Source organism: Danio rerio, chromosome 20 (genome assembly GCF_052040795.2).
Source record: "Danio rerio strain M-AB ecotype USA chromosome 20, GRCz13ab, whole genome shotgun sequence".
NCBI classification, from domain to species: Eukaryota; Metazoa; Chordata; class Actinopteri; order Cypriniformes; family Danionidae; genus Danio; species Danio rerio.
This window is the reverse complement of record NC_141040.1, coordinates 51,710,934-51,731,560: the sequence shown is the minus strand read 5'-3', so window position 1 is coordinate 51,731,560 and position 20,627 is coordinate 51,710,934. Positions and strand designations below refer to the sequence as shown.

General features: G+C 34.0%; 1 protein-coding gene and 2 long non-coding RNA genes across 37 annotated transcripts in view; 1 reads left to right on the top strand and 2 right to left on the bottom strand.

Moving 5' to 3' along the window:
* The window catches only part of tfap2d (transcription factor AP-2 delta (activating enhancer binding protein 2 delta)), a 223,076-nt gene extending 209,805 nt beyond the window's left edge, over positions 1-13,271 (top strand). For 33 of the 34 annotated variants that reach the window (XM_087297555.1, XM_087297578.1, XM_087297573.1 and 30 more), the window contains 6 exons: positions 1,968-2,028; positions 4,800-4,965; positions 6,330-6,448; positions 9,249-9,390; positions 11,647-11,760; positions 12,424-13,271. In XM_087297555.1, the coding sequence (XP_087153681.1) occupies positions 1,968-2,028; positions 4,800-4,965; positions 6,330-6,448; positions 9,249-9,390; positions 11,647-11,760; positions 12,424-12,637 (816 nt within the window). In that variant the 3' untranslated portion in view covers positions 12,638-13,271. 34 annotated transcript variants of the gene reach the window in all.
* Positions 1-20,627, bottom strand: part of LOC147839473 (uncharacterized) — a 503,025-nt gene that overhangs the window by 16,908 nt on the left and 465,490 nt on the right. The gene's annotated exons all lie outside the window — the stretch shown is intronic.
* Positions 18,250-20,627, bottom strand: part of LOC141379459 (uncharacterized) — a 44,213-nt gene continuing 41,835 nt past the window's right edge. Inside the window, exons 5-6 of one of the 2 annotated variants that reach the window (XR_015519109.1) lie at positions 19,019-19,189; positions 18,250-18,757 (exon numbers count right to left, since the gene is read on the bottom strand). This is a non-coding gene — a long non-coding RNA (uncharacterized LOC141379459). Of the gene's footprint in view, positions 19,190-20,627 lie in introns of both variants that reach the window. The other variant, XR_015519108.1, reaches the window with a different exon arrangement.

Below are 20,627 nucleotides of genomic sequence, written 5' to 3'. Positions count from 1 at the left end.
AAAAAATAACAGTCGGTGCATGAGAAACGCATTAATTACCGATGCGTGAAATAAAGACTTTTTAAAGCAGTATTTGGAAACGTTTGGATGCACCACATTTGAGTTGATTTAACCAGCGGATTTTACATATTTAATATAGTGAATATTGAGAAGTCTGCGCGTATGTCGGGCCTCGCTTCTGTAAAGCCGCTGTTTCTTTTTCCTCTGTTAAAAGGCGGATTAAGGGCTTGAAAAAGTGCGAACAAAAGGCAAATCCTCCGCTGTAGAGCACCGTAGTTTATCCAATTTAGGACTTAATGTCAATCAACTGGTTATTTATGCACAGACATCTGAAACAGCTCAAGTTTAACCGGTAAGTCAAAAATATGTTAAGATCAAAATAATTACCCAGTGCTTTTAAAACGCAATGCGACGGCGAATTTAAATATAAATACATTTTATGTATTGAAATAAATAATTTTAGACATTGCTATTTTTTGGAAATTTTATTTCACTGCATATAAATATTTATAATTGTATACTAAAATTATAGATTTAAATGATAACGCTGACGTAATCTAAACTGTAGGATTATACAAATTATACTACAAGATAGAAATGAATGTACACACTCTTGTTTTAATATTTTGATTAATATATATTTGTTACATAATATTTTTTGTTTTGTGCATGTTTTACAGCGCATGTGTAAATAATATACACATTTGCAAAATATAATAGTACAATAGTAAAAATATGAAAGTAATATAAAACATTTGCAAAATATAATAGTATGATAAAACTATTGTAATAGTAATATAAATACATTTGCAAAATAAGCATTGTTTTCTAGTAAAATAGTACAGCTGGGGTTGATATTGGGTTAACATTATTGCATATATATATATATATATATATATATATATATATATATATATATATATATATATATATATATATATATATATATAATTATTTATTTATTTATTTATTTATATGTACTCCAATCTATGCTATAGTACTCCAATATATATTGCAGTACTATAGTATAGAATGTCCGAAAACATTCGTACTAAACTGCTTTAATATTTTGTAGTAACAATGCAATTTTGTAATGTGCTGCTTTTATAATATTGTTTTTTCTTAACGCTTTTAACAGCTGTAAGTTTAAGCGTGTTGAGAAAAAAACGCAAGATTCTTTAGTATTGCTGTCGCGTGTTAAGGAACATTCTGCACACGCACACAAAAAGACCCACAGGAGAACAGACACAAAAACACAGAAAGCAACACATACGTCCCGTGAAAAGCTTTTTGGACCTTTCTTTGGTGCTGAATGAAACCGTGCGCTCGGTGAAGGCCGCGGAACAGATGCGGGCAGTCTCGTGCGCACAAGCGCATCTTTGAGCCGCTAAACAGATTTGGCACGCGGAACAATAGAAGCTGCCGCACCTTTAACACGCACACGCGTAATTTATGCCTGATCCGACGGGTTTGTATATTGATTTTATAATCACTTTAACTGCGGGGAAAAGAAAAATAGAGCAGGAGTTTGTTAAAGGGTTACAAGAGCACGCCAGTATGGTGTCAATATGGATGTGAGTGTGTGGGTGAAATATGTGTGCTTTTCTTTTTCTTTTTTTTCTTTAAGAGAGAGAGAGTGTGTGAGTGTGTGAGTGTGTGTGTGTGTGTGTGTGTGTGTGTGTGTGTGTGTGTGTCTGACTTGGCCTCCAGACTGGTCGTGGCTCGTGAGACGGATTAACTCCTTTCTTTTGATGCAATCCAATGTTCCTTCGGCTGATGACATCACTGATAAGAGAAAGTAAAATAATAATCTGTTGGTTTGACATCATAATGTAACAGGTGCCGTTACTTCTGAAACTTAACAACCTGTTAGCACGTGCTCTGTTTAATGTGTCACACTCATCACAATATTTAAGAATGGTTCATTATGGATTATGAAGTTCAGATATTTATGTTTGTTTGTTTAGGGATCTGTAGACGCGCAATGCGGACTCGTGTTAAATGGCCAAGGTGGTGTGATCCGGAGAGGTAAGGTCACAAATACACACGCAAATAGAAAGTTATTTATTTTTAATTTGTTTAAAAATATTTATTTTAAGTTCTAATTGTGTTTTCATTGACATGTCTGCTAGATATAGTTTAAAATATTTAAAATTATATGCAAATCGCCAATTTATTGAATACATTTTATAGGCTACTGCTTTCCATTGACGAGATAAATATATATATATATATATATATATATATATATATATATATATATATATATATATATATATATATAGATTTAGCGCCTTTATATTTAATCTCTTTAAAGAAAAGCAAATGGTAACATTTTAATTACGATGAAAGCAAGCATTTTTAGTATTTATACGTCAATCAACAGGCATGTTTTTATTGTTGTAATTTAATGCGGCTGTTATTGTAAAACACGTACAAGTAAAAATAAACAACAACAACAACAACAACAATAATAATAATATCAATACATAAAAGAAGTTAAAAGCATTTCAATGTCGGCTTTGCGTTTGAAATTAATTTGGCTAAATGCAGAATGTATGTTTATAATTGTTTGCATCAGTGTTATTTATTTACTCATGCACAATATACCAATTTGCAAACATTATTTTTAAATAATATAACAAACAATGATTATTATTATTTGTTTGATTTTGCTTGTATTGAAATAAACGTTTTCTTTTGTCTATATATGTTTAGCATTACAGTATTTTTCCAACTAACGCAGCTCAGAGAAAATGCATTAATTACTCAGGGAATCCATAATTAAGGCACTGGGCCTATATATATATTTCACAAGTTAAAACCACGAGAAAACATACATTTCTCAAGGTCATCCTCCAGTGAGAGGTGTTCTCAGAAGAGTTTCTGTCTGCCGCTGTGTTTTGTAAAATCGTGAGTCTTGTGTGGATGAATCGAATCGTGTTCCACGTTTCGTAATATTTTCATAATATCAGTCGCATCTTTGTCTGTGTCTTCAAAGCAGCAGTGGATCGACACACATGTGGAGTTTGCCATAAAGCGAACGGTGTCTTGGGCGCTTAATTTTTAATAAACTCTGTCTAGGTGTTGGGCTCGCCATCACTTCCAGTTAATGGTGTGCAGGATTTAGCCGCGAGCTCCACCGCTCCAACCATCACAACCAATAATCATTGCTTTACCTCGCGCTCCGGTATCGATAGCTTCTCGCGCCTCGGGCGCACGCTTTGATATGTTAATGCCGCGCGGCTCCAAATTCAGTGGAGATCATATTAATGTTGTTCACACTGACTGCAGCTTTGGCTTCGTTGAATATTCAGATAACCTTTTTCAAAAGAAATCACTCAAGAAACGAGGATCCTACTTAGAAAAGTCGTCTGTGTTTTAATCATGATTATCCCTCTTAGCTTTCAGGAATTTGATCAAGCTTCACCCCGCCTTTACACACACGCACGCACACATACACACTGAATGTGTGACTGCATCTTTCTCTCACTGTGCGCGCGCTCTCGCTCGCTCATGCGCGCGCATGTGTGTGTGTGTGTTTGGGCGCTGGTGATGAGCGCGAGGCGCGCGCCGTAAACACGCACCATCACTACAGTTGAAATAGAAACAGAATGACATTTGGCCTATGTCTTTTTTTCTTTAATTTTTGTGGCAAACTCGCAAAAAGCGCTTGATTCGCTTTGTGATCGCTCGCGCGCTGCCTCGGGCTACTCTCCCTCGCGCTTAAATACCCGCTATCGCCTCTGGGCCCGGCGCGCGCGACCAGACTACCGGCAATAGCTCTTTTTCAATTGCCCTTGGCAACATAAAATACAAACTACTTTGAATCAAAACATTTTGGGTGGAATTAATGTGAAGTGAACTTGCATGCTAGCAGAGATCTTGGGTTTGTCAGAGCGCTTTAGGGTGACTGATGAGGAGCAGGTTTGAGGCCCACTAGCCAAAAAAAACTCCTTCAGGAACACACACGTTCACACTCCAACACAAACACAAACACACGTGGCTAAATAAACTAGCTGACCCTTTAATTCCAATGCAATCTGGACATATCACATTTACAACCTGAACACATTTATGCATATGGATTTGACAGACACGTCTTAATAAACACATTGTATATTAAATTAAATGTGACAAAATTAACTTTTAGGTAAATAATAAGTAGCTGGAAAAAAAAAATCGCTGAGATGAAATACTTTTGGAAGTTAGAATTTTAGTAGCATTTGATTTATTTACTTATTGAACTATATAATGACCACAAGGACTGTGCTGTTTATAAAATCTCTCATACCTCATGACCTATTCAAATCATAGAAGCATTCACTTTAAAATGACCTACAATACACTCTTCATATAGACCCTTTTACACACAATTCATACCATAAAAATATTTTCAGTGGAGGATGTTTCTTTGGATTAATCAAAATGTTTTTTTTGCACTAAGAAAAAAAATGCTGCATTAAGAAATGAAAGGTTCTTTGTAAAACCTAAAATAGTTCTACTATGGCATCTCCTCAAAATCCTCTTTCCAGAAACTTTATTTTAACACGATGACACGCTCATTTTGATAACTTTGTAAACTTCCGCTTCATCCACCCAAAATCAACAACACAGCTTTAACCCATGCTTTCAAAAGTATGACTGGCTTTGAATTATTGTCCAAGCGATCCTGTATAAGACATTAATAGCCTTTTTTAAATTGCTGTTGCATGCATCTGGGTGATTTTTGTCATTCACATCCTCAAACAGAACAGACAAGGCAAAGGTCTGACTGAAGGTGTTGTCTTTGTGTACAGGTGGCACATGTGTAGTGAATCCTACAGACCTGTTCTGCTCCGTACCAGGAAGACTTTCTCTTCTCAGCTCTACCTCAAAGTACAAAGTGACCATCGCTGAAGTCAAACGCCGCCTGTCTCCTCCAGAGTGTCTCAACGCTTCTCTACTCGGTGGAATATTAAGAAGGTAAAAGAGAAGAACAGCTGGGAATCAGTCTCAATTTGAAATGACAGAATGATACATTTAAAACAACTGAATCTTTATTGTTTGATGGTTCCAAATGAACATTTTAATTGCTCTAAAGGTTCTTTACAATGGAAAAGATTATATTTATTTGTATTTTATTAATTTAAAACCAATTCATTTAATAAATGGAGGAGGCAACATGTTTATTCCATAGCATTGCAAACCCCTATGTAAGAGTGCATTACAGCTGTGAGTCCTGAGAGAAGCAGGGAGTGTTTGCTGGCACACATTTGCCTGTCAATTTAATAAAGATCTCCATGCATGTTGCATGAAATTCTTCAATCCTAAAGAGATTTAAGAGGATTAAAACAAGACACTAAAATATAATTAATGGAATTGAATGACGTTCCTGCTATTTTTTAATTTCTAATTGGCAAAACAAAGCGAGAAAGAGGATAAAGAGATGGGACATGGAGTCCAGGACAGTAAATCCAGAGATAAAGGCTGGATGTGTGTGTATGTGAGAGATAGAGAAAGAGAGAGAGAGAGAGATGGAGAGGGAATGAGAACAGTGAAGCTGAGGCTCCATTATTGATGAGGGACACAGACTGGAGAGCAGAAATGAGGCCAGTGACGAGAAGAGAAGAGAAACACACACACACACACACACTCGTTTTAAACACACAGGACAACTCATACTGCTGATGCACAGGTTCATTAACACAAGAAGCACTAGAAAAACACTCAAATTCAGTTCAGATTAAATGAAATTTACATATTGATTATTATTAAACATTTTAGATTCGAAATGTATCAAAATTAAAATAAGCATTGTGATTTTTCCACATTATTAAAGGGGTAGTTCACCAAAGATGAAAATTTACTCACTGTTTAAATCACACACAAGTGGTTCCAAACGTTTATCACTTTCTTTCTTCTGTTGAACACAAAAGAAGATATTTTGAAAAATGCTGAAAACCTGTAACCATTGACTTCCATAGTAGGAAAAACAAACGCAATTCAATGTCAAGTTAATGGTTCCAGGCTCACAGCTTTCTTCACAATATCTTCTCTTGCATTTAAACCTATAAAAAAGCTAATAAATGTTTGAAACAAGGTAAAATGATGACACAATGTTCATTTTAAGGTGAAATATCCCTCTAAATCTGATCTTAAAAAATGTAAAGATGTCACACAGCTAGAGTTCACACAGAAATGTAGGTTTGTAGAGTGTTTAGGCTGAATAATGTAGAAGTGTTTTGGGGAAAAACTGGCATGTTGGGCAGCAAACGCTCTTCTGGGGATGTGAATGACACACATGCGATGAGTGTTGCTGATGGACTTTTCTCCATCTGTGTGTTCAGGGCCAAGTCAAAGAACGGTGGCCGGTGCCTCAGGGAGAAACTGGACAGACTGGGACTCAATCTCCCAGCAGGCCGCAGGAAAGCAGCCAACGTCACACTCTTGACCTCTTTAGTGGAAGGTATGGACTCATTTGTGCGGCTCTGGTTTATATCATGACTGTTTTCAGATGCATGTTAGCTGACGTTAAGACTGATTAACTTAATCTTCAGTTGGTTGCAGTGCAGTAAATAGTGGAAATACATTGCAGAAATGATCAGCCTTATTGTCCTGTACACCAGAAAATATTAAAGGGTTAGTCTACGCTAAAATGAAAAACTACTCAACGTCGATTGGTTGCAAATTTTTAAGTTTCTTTACTCTTGTTGAACACTAAGGAAGATATTTTGAAGAATGCTGGAAACCTGTAACCATTGACTTTCATAGTAGGTAGGAGGAACAGTTACAATGGAGGTCAATGGTTACAGGGTTTCAGCATTCTTCAAAGTATCTTCTTTACTGTTCAACAGGAAATGAAACTCAAATGGCTTTGGAACAAGTAATTGGCGCATAAATTAATGCTCGGTTTTGGGTGAACTATCCCTTAAAGTCTCGAGAAAATATGAAGTCCTGTTTTCTGAAAATGTTTAACGCAAGAAAATGACTTTCAGTATGGTCATGAAAATAATCTTGTTTTTTTTATTTTGAATTTTAGTTGATCCCTGAAGCAGATTTTTTTTTGTTTAAGATTAAATTGACTTAATTTGAATACATTTTTCAGAAAAAAGTAGTTATTTTGCTTAAGTAAATGTATATGGATTTAGGTATATGTTCAGATATTTATAGTGGAACACAAGACCTCTCCATATGTATTAATGATTGTAATATTATGAGAAATACAAAAATTAGCTAGACTATTTAGCTATTGAAAGTTTACTTTGAAGTTGTTTAAAAAGATTATTAATCTGTTCTAATTCAGATGCAATATTACAGGGTTTCTGCAGGTTTCACCAAGTTAAAATGAAGACTTTTAAGACATTTTTATGACCATTAAGAATTAAATTTTAGACTTAAACAGGGCTAAATGCTGATTGTTTTTTAACCCAATCAATACCACTTACCAAGAATAGAACAAACTATAGCTGTAAATTATTTCAGTCTATGATAATAATAATAATAATAATAATAATAATAATAATAATTTAATAAATAATAAAGAATATAGGTCAGGTCAGTATCCAGGTCGGTGAATAAATGGAGAACTTTTAAGCAAATGTTTCTGTAAGGAAAGTAATTGAATGCTATTTTTGAATAAAAGGTTACGGTGTCACGGTGATCAGCCGATACAGAGTACCGATTCTGATGCTTCAAACTTTATAATGCATTAAAGCCCACTTTCCCTCTAAGTATGAACCTTAAGAGAAGATCTTGCCTTACCTAAGACAATAAATGAAGGATGCTGCAATGCATTTAATACCTTAAACACATCTCTTATAACCATTTAGGTATGAACATGTCATGGCCAAAAGCAGCTTTACAGAAAACAATTCATTCATTGATTTTACTTTGGCTTAGGCTATATATATATATATATATATATATATATATATATATATATATATATATAATATGCGAGCGCTTGTGCGTCTTCCTCTGCTTGTAAACTCATAAACAAACACCTGTGATCGGTCCACGAGATCGGCCAGATTATTGGCGACTACCAATCAAGCCATGAAATGTGATTATCGGCCGTTTAATTGGAGCATCCTTGGTTAAAAGTGTTAATGGCCTGGGTGTTAATGGCCAGATTTGGTAGCTATACATGAACAAAGGAAAATTAGATCCTGTTAAAGAAAGATTTAAGGCCTACAACATGACATTTAGGTAGATTTAAGACTTTTTAAAGCCTATAATGTAGCTTTTGAGATTTAAGACATTAAGACTTTAAGGCCCTGCGGATACCCTGTTTTAATAATTATCTTTATTAACCCTTTAACTGCCTGCTCTACCAAATGGTTGACCATATCTTGACTGCTTTAAATACTGACTGTTTTAAATAATGGCTCACACACAGCATTGTTGGTTTACAAAAATATCTAACAAACATAATCCTGTTGCACTACTACACTTGATTTTGGTTTTATTGTTAAAATAAATAAATTAATTAATAAGAAAACATGTAAAATGTGACAATGTGAAATATTTTATGGCGTACTTCAAAAATAAAGATGATTTGGTATTCAATAGTGTTTTATTTAGATTATCTTTTAAATAAATTACACTTCATATTTTCAGATTTTTTATAGTGTATGTATTAATTCTGGTACTTTTACCATAAACCAACATTTGGTAGAGGCTGATATTTTAGAAATTATGGGATGTGTTGAAAAAACCTAACTAGCGACTACGAGGACTTTTTTTTGTTTTTGTTGGTGGAGTTAAAGGGTTAATCAGTTTTGAGATTAATAAACCTGCACAATATATTACAGCAATGTCTTTATATTATCGTTGTTTTAAGTGCTGTGTAGGTTTAAGGCATTGAACACAGTTTTGTTCTTTAGCCAGTATTATTTGAGTATTTATTTATAAATAAATAAAGAATAAAATCAACTTTTGTTTTTGATGTTAAGTTGAATGCTAAAGGTAAAACTCGACTTTTCGTTAATTATAATTGAGATCTCTGCACAGGATATGAATGCATCTGGTTTAGTTTCCTCATATTTGCTGAAGATGATATCATTAGGATTAAATCAGACATCAGTTCCGCCATAAAAGAAAAAAGTGGAATATTTTTAGTCTACAGACATAATCTTTATTACTCAAGGGAAGAGTTTGAGCATAAGAATGGTATGAGACAGATTGATGCAACATCTATGCAATTGCAATAAGCAGTATTTAGAGAAAGTAGTGATTTCCCTCTTCTCTGCTCTCTGTGGATGCAGGAGAAGCGTTGCACCTGGCTAGAGACTTTGGTTACACCTGTGAGACTGAGTTTCCCACTAAAGCAGTCGGGGAGCATCTGGCCCGCCAGCACACAGAACCAAAGGAACAGAACGCACGCAAGAAAATGGTGCTGGCCACCAAGTAAGACTGCACTTCTTCTTTCAGCCAACTAATGAAATGCTAAATGAAGCCTTCATTTACACCCAAAGGCTTTCGCTCTGTTTACATTCAGAAAAATAAAGATGCCAAAAGGAGGTTTTTGCAGTGGGAAACCATTTTTGGCTTCTCAAAAATATTTGAGTTTCTTAAAAGGACTTTTTATTATGATTCGTTTTTTTATTTTCTTCAATACTTTAACAGTTCCATGAGTTTACACATTATCACATCCCCCTTTCCCCTCCCCAACAGCGGCAGTTACAGTAATTAGATTTGCTATCATCCATTCTTTTTGGCTTAGTCCCTTTATTAATCAGGGGTTGCCACAGCAGAATGAATCGCCAACTTATCCAGCATATTTTTTAAGCAGCGGATGTCCTTCCAGCTGCAACCCATAGAGTTTTGCATTCACACACACACACACACACACACACACACACACACACTACGACCAGTTTAGTTTATTCAGTTCACTTATAGCGCATGTGTTTAGACTGTGGCGGAAACAGGAGTACCCAGAAGAAACCCACGCCAACACTGGGAGAACATGCAAACTCCACACAGAAATGCCAACTAAGCCAGCCGGGGCTTGACCAAGCGACCTTCTTGCTGTGAGGCGATCGTGCTACCCACTGCGCCACCATGTCACCCATGTTAAATCCAGTAAATACAGAAAAAAAAAGATAATTATACTTTTGCCATGTGTATTCATCCTCCAAAAATCTCAATAATTTCCCCATCTTCTCTGATAAACATCCAATTTATCAAGTAATCTACAGTGATCAGCATAAATAAGTACACCCCTCTCAAATCTCTCTTTTCAATTCATATTTTAATAAGATGCTATACAATATTACATTTGTGCAGATACATTTGATTAGTCAGTACTGAAGTCAAATCTGAAGCTTATCTAACATAATAACTTACGATAACAGTCAAAAATGTATATAAAAAATGTTAAATACAAATTAAAAAAGGGGAAAAATCAAGAGAAGCAAAAGGATTGAAGAATTTAGTTGAAATTTTGTAGGTTGTAATTTATTTATTTTTTTGCTTGAATTTAATTGTATTATCTTTCAATTTCTAAATGGTGGCTAAAATATTATTTTAATAAAAATATCTGTTAAATAAATCTGTTTTGTTCAAATGCACCAACATACATTGCCTATATTCACAGAGAAATGAATACAAATATTCATCTTCAAAGTGGGGTGCACTCAATTATGCTGAGCACTTGTCATTTTTTCATTCTGTATGCTGCCACCTTCCCCAATTCTGTAACCCATTCTTAAAGTTATGGTAGACCTGCTGAATGCACCTCATAATGATTTATCTTTCAATCATAATACTTATTTGAATCCACTCAGACATCTTCACACCAGACCCCAACACGGACGGGTCTCCCAGTACATATATTCAACGACAAAATGAAAAGCAGCATCCAGAAACATCCTTAATGTAACTGTGCACATTAACCTAGAATTAATGTATTCTAGTACAGGACCACAGGGCATGCATCAAGTCTCCTTTTTCGCTCTCACATCTCCAGCAGAGTCCTTCAACCCAAGCCTAAGGAGCCTACTCCACTAGTCCAATAAAAACGATTCAAATTTTTAAGGTGTATTAACTGCACTCAAAATTTCTACTCCTAAATGAACAATTGAGATCTTTACTCCAAACAGTTTTAAGCACAGAATGGAAACCACAGCCCATTTTTTCCATGAACTATTTATAATACACTGAAACTTGATGCCCTATATGCCCTAACAATTAATGCTAAATTATAGTCCTCATCTGGAGCTTGACTACCTGTCTTCAAAGTACTATTTAAAAGACGTCTAATCTGTAAATATCTCCAAAACTGATTTCTCTTTAGGCCAAGATGTGGGGTTAACTGGTTAAATGATTAAAAAGGAATTTAGAATCCTTTTTCCATTACATAGAACATGTTCCAAATGGAATGTTCAAGGATCTTCAAAGAGCCATCAATGCCATTAAAGGACCATTAATTAGGCTTTATTATACTTTTATTTTTATTTATTTCCCTTTTTTTTTTTAGAAACTCATGTTTTACAACACAGCCAAAACTTCACCTGAGAATATTCTGGGAATTAGAAATGGTGTAATTTCTGATAATTGAGTGAAAGCTCTCATGAACTCTCCTTTATACATTAATTATAAGAATGCTGCTTTTGTTTTACCCGCCGAGGTGTTTAACTGTGTGTGTGGCTGTTTCTGCAGGCAGATCTGTAAAGAATTTCAGGATTTGTTAAGTCAGGATCGATCACCACTCGGTTCCTCTAGACCAACACCAATTCTGGACTTGGACATTCAGAGACATCTAACACACTTCAGGTAAAGAGCCAAAACCTGCATGCAAAAATAGCACCAGTTGATTGTTTTGCATTGTAGAGTAAGCTATTTCTATATAGCTTCTATAACACTGGGAAAAAAAACTATGTGTTTGTGCTGACAATAATCAGGCTCTCTGCAGGTTTCATAAAGTCAAATTAAGGACTTTAAGACCCTTTGAAGACCATTAAGAATTCAATTTTAGACTTTTACAGCATTAATTCTATTATCATGAGGAATCATTTAATTGTTTTTAGTTTTCTTTTCCTGATTATGGAATTTAATTTGGGGAGTTTGCTGTAAAAATGTCTAACAGCTGCTGTGAATTGCTTCTCTTTGCTATAGATTTATTGTTGGACACTGGGTGGATGTCGGCCCAAATTGTGCAGCTTTACTAAGACAAAGCAAAATGAAGACCTGTTTTAAAATGATTTAAGACCTACAACACAATATTTCAGTGTATTTAAGACCTTAAGTTTAGCATTTGAAATTTAAGACATTTTAAAACCCCACAGACGCCCTGAATAATACAAGAACAAATACCAGTTTGCAACATGAACTGTTTTCAAAAAGCCAAAGTCAGTGGAATTTTAAATGACTAACAGTGAGGAGGATGTACTAAATGAAGGATTGTTATTGACAACTGCTTTCCACTGTCTTTTTCAGTCTGATCACGCATGGATTTGGTACGCCGGCGATTTGTGCAGCTCTTAGCACCTTTCAAACGATTCTCAGCGAAATGCTCAATTACTTGGAGAAACACTCAGCAAATAAGAGCACAGGAACGCCGGACACCAATCAGATCAACTCCAACTCGGACAAAACACTGCGCAAAACCGAGGCACCGACAAAAGACGGTAAAATCGAGAAGACGGAATGACTCTGAATGACACAGGAGTGGCCGCTGTCCTGACTGAGCCCTGATGGGCGGGACTTGTTCAGGGTGTGGCTACTAGGGGCGGGGTTACTGGGTTTTTATTCCATATGCATTCATTTCTACAACTGGCATACCTTCCAACGACCTCAGCTTTCCCTGTATGAGAGTCTGACTGTATGTACAAACCACTCACCATTCTCACTGCCCGCAAAAAAAAAAACGCAAACCATTTCATTATTTTCTAAGTTATTGAAGAAGTTATTTTGCTTAAAGTTTGTCTGTAATTAGTTTAAATAACGATTTTAAAAATGCAATATCTTTTATTAAATAAAAAAAGACTCACATTCCATTTCTGGCGAGGCCTCGTTTGAGGTCAGTTTGAGACTGTAAAAATATTACAGGTAACTTTCCCTGTTAACTACTGTATAATGTGCATGTTAAACTTTGTACACCATCCGAAAAGGAAATCCCCCACTGTTGTACCAGAACACAAAACTCTGACTGCATTTGTAAAAAAAGTTATATATAAATATATAAATTCAATCTTTTCTTGTAGGCTTTGAACTACATATATGAAATAACCCTACATGCAAACTACTGGTGTTCAATAAAGCATATTGCTCAAAGTCTTATATTAGCTCACCTGTCTGGACTGGAATTCTTGTGATGCTGCTTGAATATGAATCATATTTGATGTGCATTTGAGATGCTACGCTTATAGATTTAACACAGACAACACGCTATTGATTAATCGATCACATATCTCAGCTTACCAACCTGCTTCAGCCAAATTTCTCACTCACCTGCAGCTGTTTTACATGTTTAGGATCGTTTTTACTCAGACCACAGGCATTTTTACATCTGCATTTGGATATCTGACAAGTTACCTTCTATCTGAAGGCCATGATTATCAGCAGTAGATGAATAGATTTAAATAAACACAACTAAAGTATTTATTGTAATTAAAATCTTGTCGTAAGTTCATAATTAAACCTACAATGCAGTAAAACTCGATTCTAAATGCGTTTTAATTATGACGGAACACATATTAAATGTGAATAAACATGGGTGATGTGGAATTAATGAGCGCTCACGCACAGCAGAGATCATTAAGAGCAGAGAGAAAGACCGGAATGATGTTGCACCAGAAGGCTTTACAAAGTCAATAACTGACTGACAGATCGATGCGAAGGTTTTCAACAAGATAAAAGCGCTTCATATTCATATATTTGGTAGGAAACCGCTGTCTGATCTTAGTACGTTTCGATAATCAGCGGCTATAACATCCAAAACACCAACACAATCTTGAGGAAAACCCAAACAGTCCTGACGCGTAATTAGCGCATTTATTGATCACGAGATGCGTGTTATCAGTTCGGGCAGTTCTAGATGCATGTGTGACGTTCAATAAATAAAGTTTCGCTTCAGTTTAATACACCAGAAGATGAGATCCACTCGACCTAGTTTACTCGGAAAGTAATTATCTCAAAGTTCAAAAGATAAAATGCAAATAAAAGTCCTCTTGAGGAAACGCTCAAGAAACTCACAACAAAAACAACCAGAACTTAATGATTTTAAACTAATATTTAGCGTTTAAACCCCTTGGGAAATCTGACCACTGATTTATCATATAAATAAAACAAAAACACGGCTATTGTGGTTACAAATTAACCATGGTTTTGATACAATAGCCATACTTCAACCATGATATTTGTGGTAATTGTGGTTAGAAATTGTAACGAAAATGGCATAATTGTTTTAATAATATCTTATTAACAATAAATTATTTATATATTATATTATTTTTATTAATAAATAATATTATTATATTAATAATATAATAATTGTATTTATTAATAAATAATAAATTATTAATATAGCAATATATTAATAAAAAAATAATGATGTTAACTCTGAGAAAATGTCTTAAGAGGTTTTTTTTACTAAATGTTTAAGAGTAACCTAAATTATAATTTAATTGATCAAATTAGATATTTAAAACAAGTTAAATAATATTCATGAATAAGATAAAAACAAAAATCAGACAAAAACGACGATCAATATATGTTCAGACCCGTACACAACTTATACACCATTTTGAGGGACGTAAACACTAACAATGTTCCCAGATTACATTATTAATTTCTATAGCTTCCGACAATCCAAAAATACTGCCAAACAATGTTGTGATAGCGGTTTTATCATTGAGTTATGATTGAATTGCCTCTTGTTACGAAATGGTTAAATAACAAGCAGGAAATGTACATGGGCCAATAACATGATTGAAATGGTCTAAAATATCTTCAGCACGTGCGTGCAAATGAACCCGACCACTAGGGCTGCACGACATTGCAAAATATATATTGCCATGCATTTTATTATATGTGGAAATAATTTTTCTTCACGCTTTATTTTAGGGTTCAGTTCTCACAAACCATTTTGACTTTCGCTTCAATAAGCTACTAATTTGCTCATTAATAGGTAATTAAGGATGTAACATTAAACGCAGCATGTGCTTAATATGCTAGTAAGAGCCAATATCTCAAGGATATCCCAGCAAACAATTTTGTGTGTAATAGACATCTAATAGACATATAGACAGCTTGGCTAAAACAAGGCTAAACTTGTGCTGTCAGTGAAAATCTAATAGACATTTAAGAATAGCCCAAAACTAGACAAGCCGTCAAATAGACCGATTAAACAGACATTATATGTGTAGTCATTCATTTCGGTTTATTTGATGACTGGTCTAGCTTTAGCCTATTCTTAGACGTCTATTAGATTTTCACTGAAATGGAGCTCTGTTTTACCCAAGACGACTATGTTTAGACGTCTATTAGACATCTTTAAAAAAATAATAATAAATAAAAAATGTTTGCTGGAATGCATGCTAATAAGCAACTAATTAATAGTGAGAATTGGTAAAGTGTTACCGAATGTATTAATTTTGATTTGGACTTTTCTGTATAGGGAAGTGAATCATGCAGAACATGGAACAAACAAACTAAAAGCATAGATAAATGCAACAAAGCAAAGATAAGTTAAATGAACAGTGCATGCATTAAGGTTCTGCATATGTAAATGTAATTTACATACATCGCAAAGTCACCTCAACATTGCATATCTTTGCGATGTGATTATATTGCGGATGCACACATTGCGATATCGATGCTGAAACAATATATTGCGCAGCCCTACCGACCACACAAACACATTTGAGGACATACCAATGACTTTTCCTGTTTGTGTGTCTTTAAAGCTAATTCATAACAGAATCACCCGATCATATAATTATAAATAGCGTTTTTTGTCACGAGTGACAAAATCTCCGGATGTCAACAACACTATAAAAATCCTGGCTGCCTTATACTTGTACGAAACAAATTAACCTTGAGTCCATTGAACTTTTATTACGATAAACTGACTTAAAACAGCTTCCGTAACTTATTAAACTGATTTAATCATGTTCTAACTTAGTTGAATAGGTTACAATGACCTAAAGCATATGCTAATTGATCATATAATTTTGTACAGTGAAAATATTGTTTGCCTACTTCAGAATTTGCTAAATAAAACCTGATAAATGCGTTTATGAATATTATTTTTCATTATTTTATACATCGGCAAGTTTCTGAGAGAATAATCTATACATTTTTACTTGGTTGTATTGTGTTTATCACAGATGGAGAGTTTCTGCCCTCTTCTGTAAGGTTTCGACTTGAACTTGATCTCTCAACCGTGTTACGCGCGCGACATCTTGCGGCCAGTTTGTGTAATGGCAGAGAATTGTGGATCACGCCAGACGTAGGTTTAATTAACCTCTGATAATATTAAAGGATAATTCTTACACATGCTCAACGTAAAAAAAGTAATATATTACAGTTTTAAGCCTATATTAGCTACTTTAAATTTATATTTTAACTTAATATTTACATACAATTTTTATATTTTTGGAAGCTTTACAATATTATATTTGTGCATATACATTAGAATAGTCAGTACTGAAGTTAAATCTGGAGCTAATCTAACAAAACTAATCATAACAGTCCAAAATTAAACAATAAAATATTAAATAAATTTTTTTTAAATGAGCAAAATGTTACAGAGGTAAAACCTATTCAGGATCAATCATGCATGTTTTTGGGAATGCAAAAAGCTAACATTTTTCAAGAAAGCAGTACAGGACTTCACAGCCAAAGCTTTGCAAACTCCATCAGACAGCACACCAACAGAATAACTCTTTGATGACAGAACTGAACAAGACATTTGATCCGACTTTTATAAAAGAGACTCAGCATTACTTCCTATCTAGCAAAACATGCATTTTGGTCAACTGGAACCAACAAAGGCCTCCAACATTTCAACTGTTAATACAACTCTTGAATGAAACAATGCTCTTGGAACAATATACATACTACTTAAGAAACAAAGGGGATGTCTTTCAAAAAATATGAATACCTCTAATGAAACTTTGATGCCCTCGTGTATTTTCATAGTAATGTGACTTTACTCAGTCACAGCAGAACTTTTTTTGTTTATTATGACTTTTGTATTCTGATCGTGTATTTTTATTATTTATTTATTTATTTTTATGACTTTTGCTGCTATACTTGTCTACTGGTATCCTTGTCTTTGTCCTTTTAGTTTTTGTTTGTAAGTTCATTAAAAAATAAACAAAGAATTAAAAAAAAGTAAAATTCAAGAAAAACAAAAAATGTATTACATTTAGTTGAAATTTTGTAGTTTGTATTATTTTTCAATACTTTGCATAAATGTAAATCTATTATCTTTTAATCACTGAACAATTAAAGATGTTCAGTGATTAAAATATTATTTTAATAAATATATCCAGTTAATAAATATGTTTTGTTCAGATTCACCAATATATACCCATATTCACTGAGAAAGGGATAAAATGATTCATTTTTAAAATAGGGTGCACTCAGTTATGCGGAACACATTACTTTCCTTGAAAATAAACTAAGTAACACATTGTTACGTTTTTTTTAAGAGACGTACGCAAGATTGTTACATATTACTTTTTTCCTCAACAATGCATATTCTATGCTTCATTGTTATACTCTAAAATATGCTGTGTTGCATTAAAGGGCACCTATTTTACCCCTTTTTCGAGATTTAAAAGAAGTCTTTTGTGTCTCCAGACTGTCTGTAAAGTTTCAGCTCAAAACACCCATCAGATCATTTATAATAGCTTTCAGAAGTTTGTCATTTTCAGCTCTGAGTATCTTGTAGCTGTTTTTGTTGCCTGTGCCTTTAAAGCTAGTTTTCCCCACCCATCATTCCCACGTGCCTGTCAGAGTGTGCCTCGGCTGCGTCAGATAAACAGCACAGTGACAGACATGAAGGAAGCAGATCTCACGTAACATTTGTAAGAGATACTACAGTAAGACCTTTCCCAATGATTATTTGATGTATTTGTTGCGGAGTTAATTCAAGCCTTTCTGCAACGATGAGTCACACACAATGTCTTTACAAAGTTCACGCACACACACAGACACACACACACAGTGTGCGCGTTTAATTTTGCACTGTTTTTGCATGGCAAATGTGACAGGATCAACGTTATTTCCACTGCTGTATGGATATCTGTTATGTTGATGCACAAAATAAAACCTGATTTAAGTCCACAAACCAGGATTGAAGCATCTTCTTTTATAATTATACTGACATGCGGCTGTGGTGATAAAGACGGTAAAATCACTGTAGTTATTACAAACATGCACTGTTTTAAAAAACGTTTTAAGCTTGTGAAACTCATTCTAGATCACATTTGATGATGATTGATGATCACAGAGAGCTGAACAGATCTTTTAATCCCAGTTGCTTTGCGCACGTCCTGTCTTGTTGATATGATTATACGTGTAACTACGGAGACATGTTAATACACGGCTGTCAATCATTTCAGTGGGCGGGGAAACCGCTCTCCTAAATCCCGTTGCCGTCGGGCTCAAAATGGGAGGGATTTGGATTCTATTATAACGTCAGGAAATTTAAAAAAGGAGATGTATCGTGTTTATCACTCCAATATGACTGTAGACACACTGTACCTGCACACAGCTCTGTCAAAACAGCTTCCAAAAGATGATTTTCATCATAGATACCCTTTAAATCAGTCAAAGGTAGACAAAACCAACAGTTTTTAAGCAAATATTGGATTAAAACAACACAGCATTTTTCACAGCGTCATGTTATTTTGGAAACAGTTGATAAATGTTTGTTATTTTTACTTAGGTTTGCCCCAACTATGCCAAAAGCATGCTTTTGTGTCGACAGAAATGTGATATGTGTGTGTTTGATGATCTCGAGAATGTTAATGTGTGTTTATGTTGAACAGAAATCAAAGTGTGTGCAGAATGAGCCTACTTTCTGTCAGACTGTTGGACATCTGTCATGGCCTCTAGACATGCCCAGAGTGAGTGTGGGGCTCTGGCTCTTTCTCTGTGGCAGCGGGACTGATGAAACATTCATCGCAGATTATTTTCACTCATCCATACGTCGAGCAGCATCTTAATGACCAGCGCAACAGATCTGAAACTGAGATGAAACTGGGTCAGGATCAGCGAGTCTCAGAATATTGTAAACAGAAACACTTAACATTTAGTTTCTTAAAACCATTCTGTTGAAATGTTAGGAGGTGGAGTTGAATTGTTGACAAAGCAATTGAATTGTCAGTAACGTGTATTTCTAGTGACCTAGTGACCTCTTGTGCATGAATGAGGAATTGTTCCTTCTCTACATGGGGAAATGCACAGCGATCAGTTCTCTATTACACTGCAGTATCTGATATGTGGATATTTACAAGGATCTTTCTGTTCAAGGATGACTATAATGAAAATGGCAATTGCTTGTGTTGAATTTCTAATCAAACTAATAATTATAAAACTGAAATTGTTCACCTTAAATTAAATAATTATCTTGATGAAATTTGGTTTATTTGTTTGTATATGCTATTCATTCATTTTCTTTTCGGCTTAGTCCCTTTATTAATCTGGGGTCACCACAGTGGAATGAACCGCCAACTTATCCAGCATGTGTTTTACGCAGCGGATGCCCTTCCAGCTGCAAACCATTACTGGGAAACATCCACTCACTCTTGCATTCACAAACATATATGCTACATGTGTTAGGAATTACAGTATATGTTTTGTTGGTTACCCTTTATATTATATAATAATAATAATATTTATTATATCCTGAATCAGTTTTTGCTGCTTATTTTACAAACAAACAGTGGAATGTTTTGATGGTGGTCTGCCTTTATGACAACTTTTGCCTATTCATGTTGCCAAAAAATAAATAAATACAAATAAAATAATTATATATATATATATATATATATATATATATATATATATATATATATATATATATATATATATATATATATATATATGTGTGTGTGTGTGTGTGTGTGTGTGTGTGTGTGTGTGTGTGTGTGTGTGTGTGTGTGTGTGTGTGTGTGAAATCAAATACAGATACATGAATAATAGTATTTAAATTAGGCATAAAAATGAAATAAAAATTTTAAATGAATAAACTTGCCTTGCCAATAGTTATTACTATTTTATTATATTATTTATTATATTTATTACTTTATTATATTATATTATTCTATTCTACTAATTTATTTTATTATATTTTTTATTTTACTTTATTTTATATTATTCTTTTATTTTAATATATTATTTTATGCTACATCTATTATATTTTATTCTTTTTACTTTATTTTGTTACATTTATTTTTTTCTACTATTTTATTGTTCTATTAATATTTGATTATGTTATTTTTTATTTGATTATATTATTTTATTATGTAATATTTTATTATTTTATTTTATTTATTATTTTATTTTGTTCTACTTGTTTCATCTTGTGTGTGTGTGTTTGTGTGTATATAAATATATATATATATATATATATATATATATATATATATATATATATATATATATATATATATATATATATATAT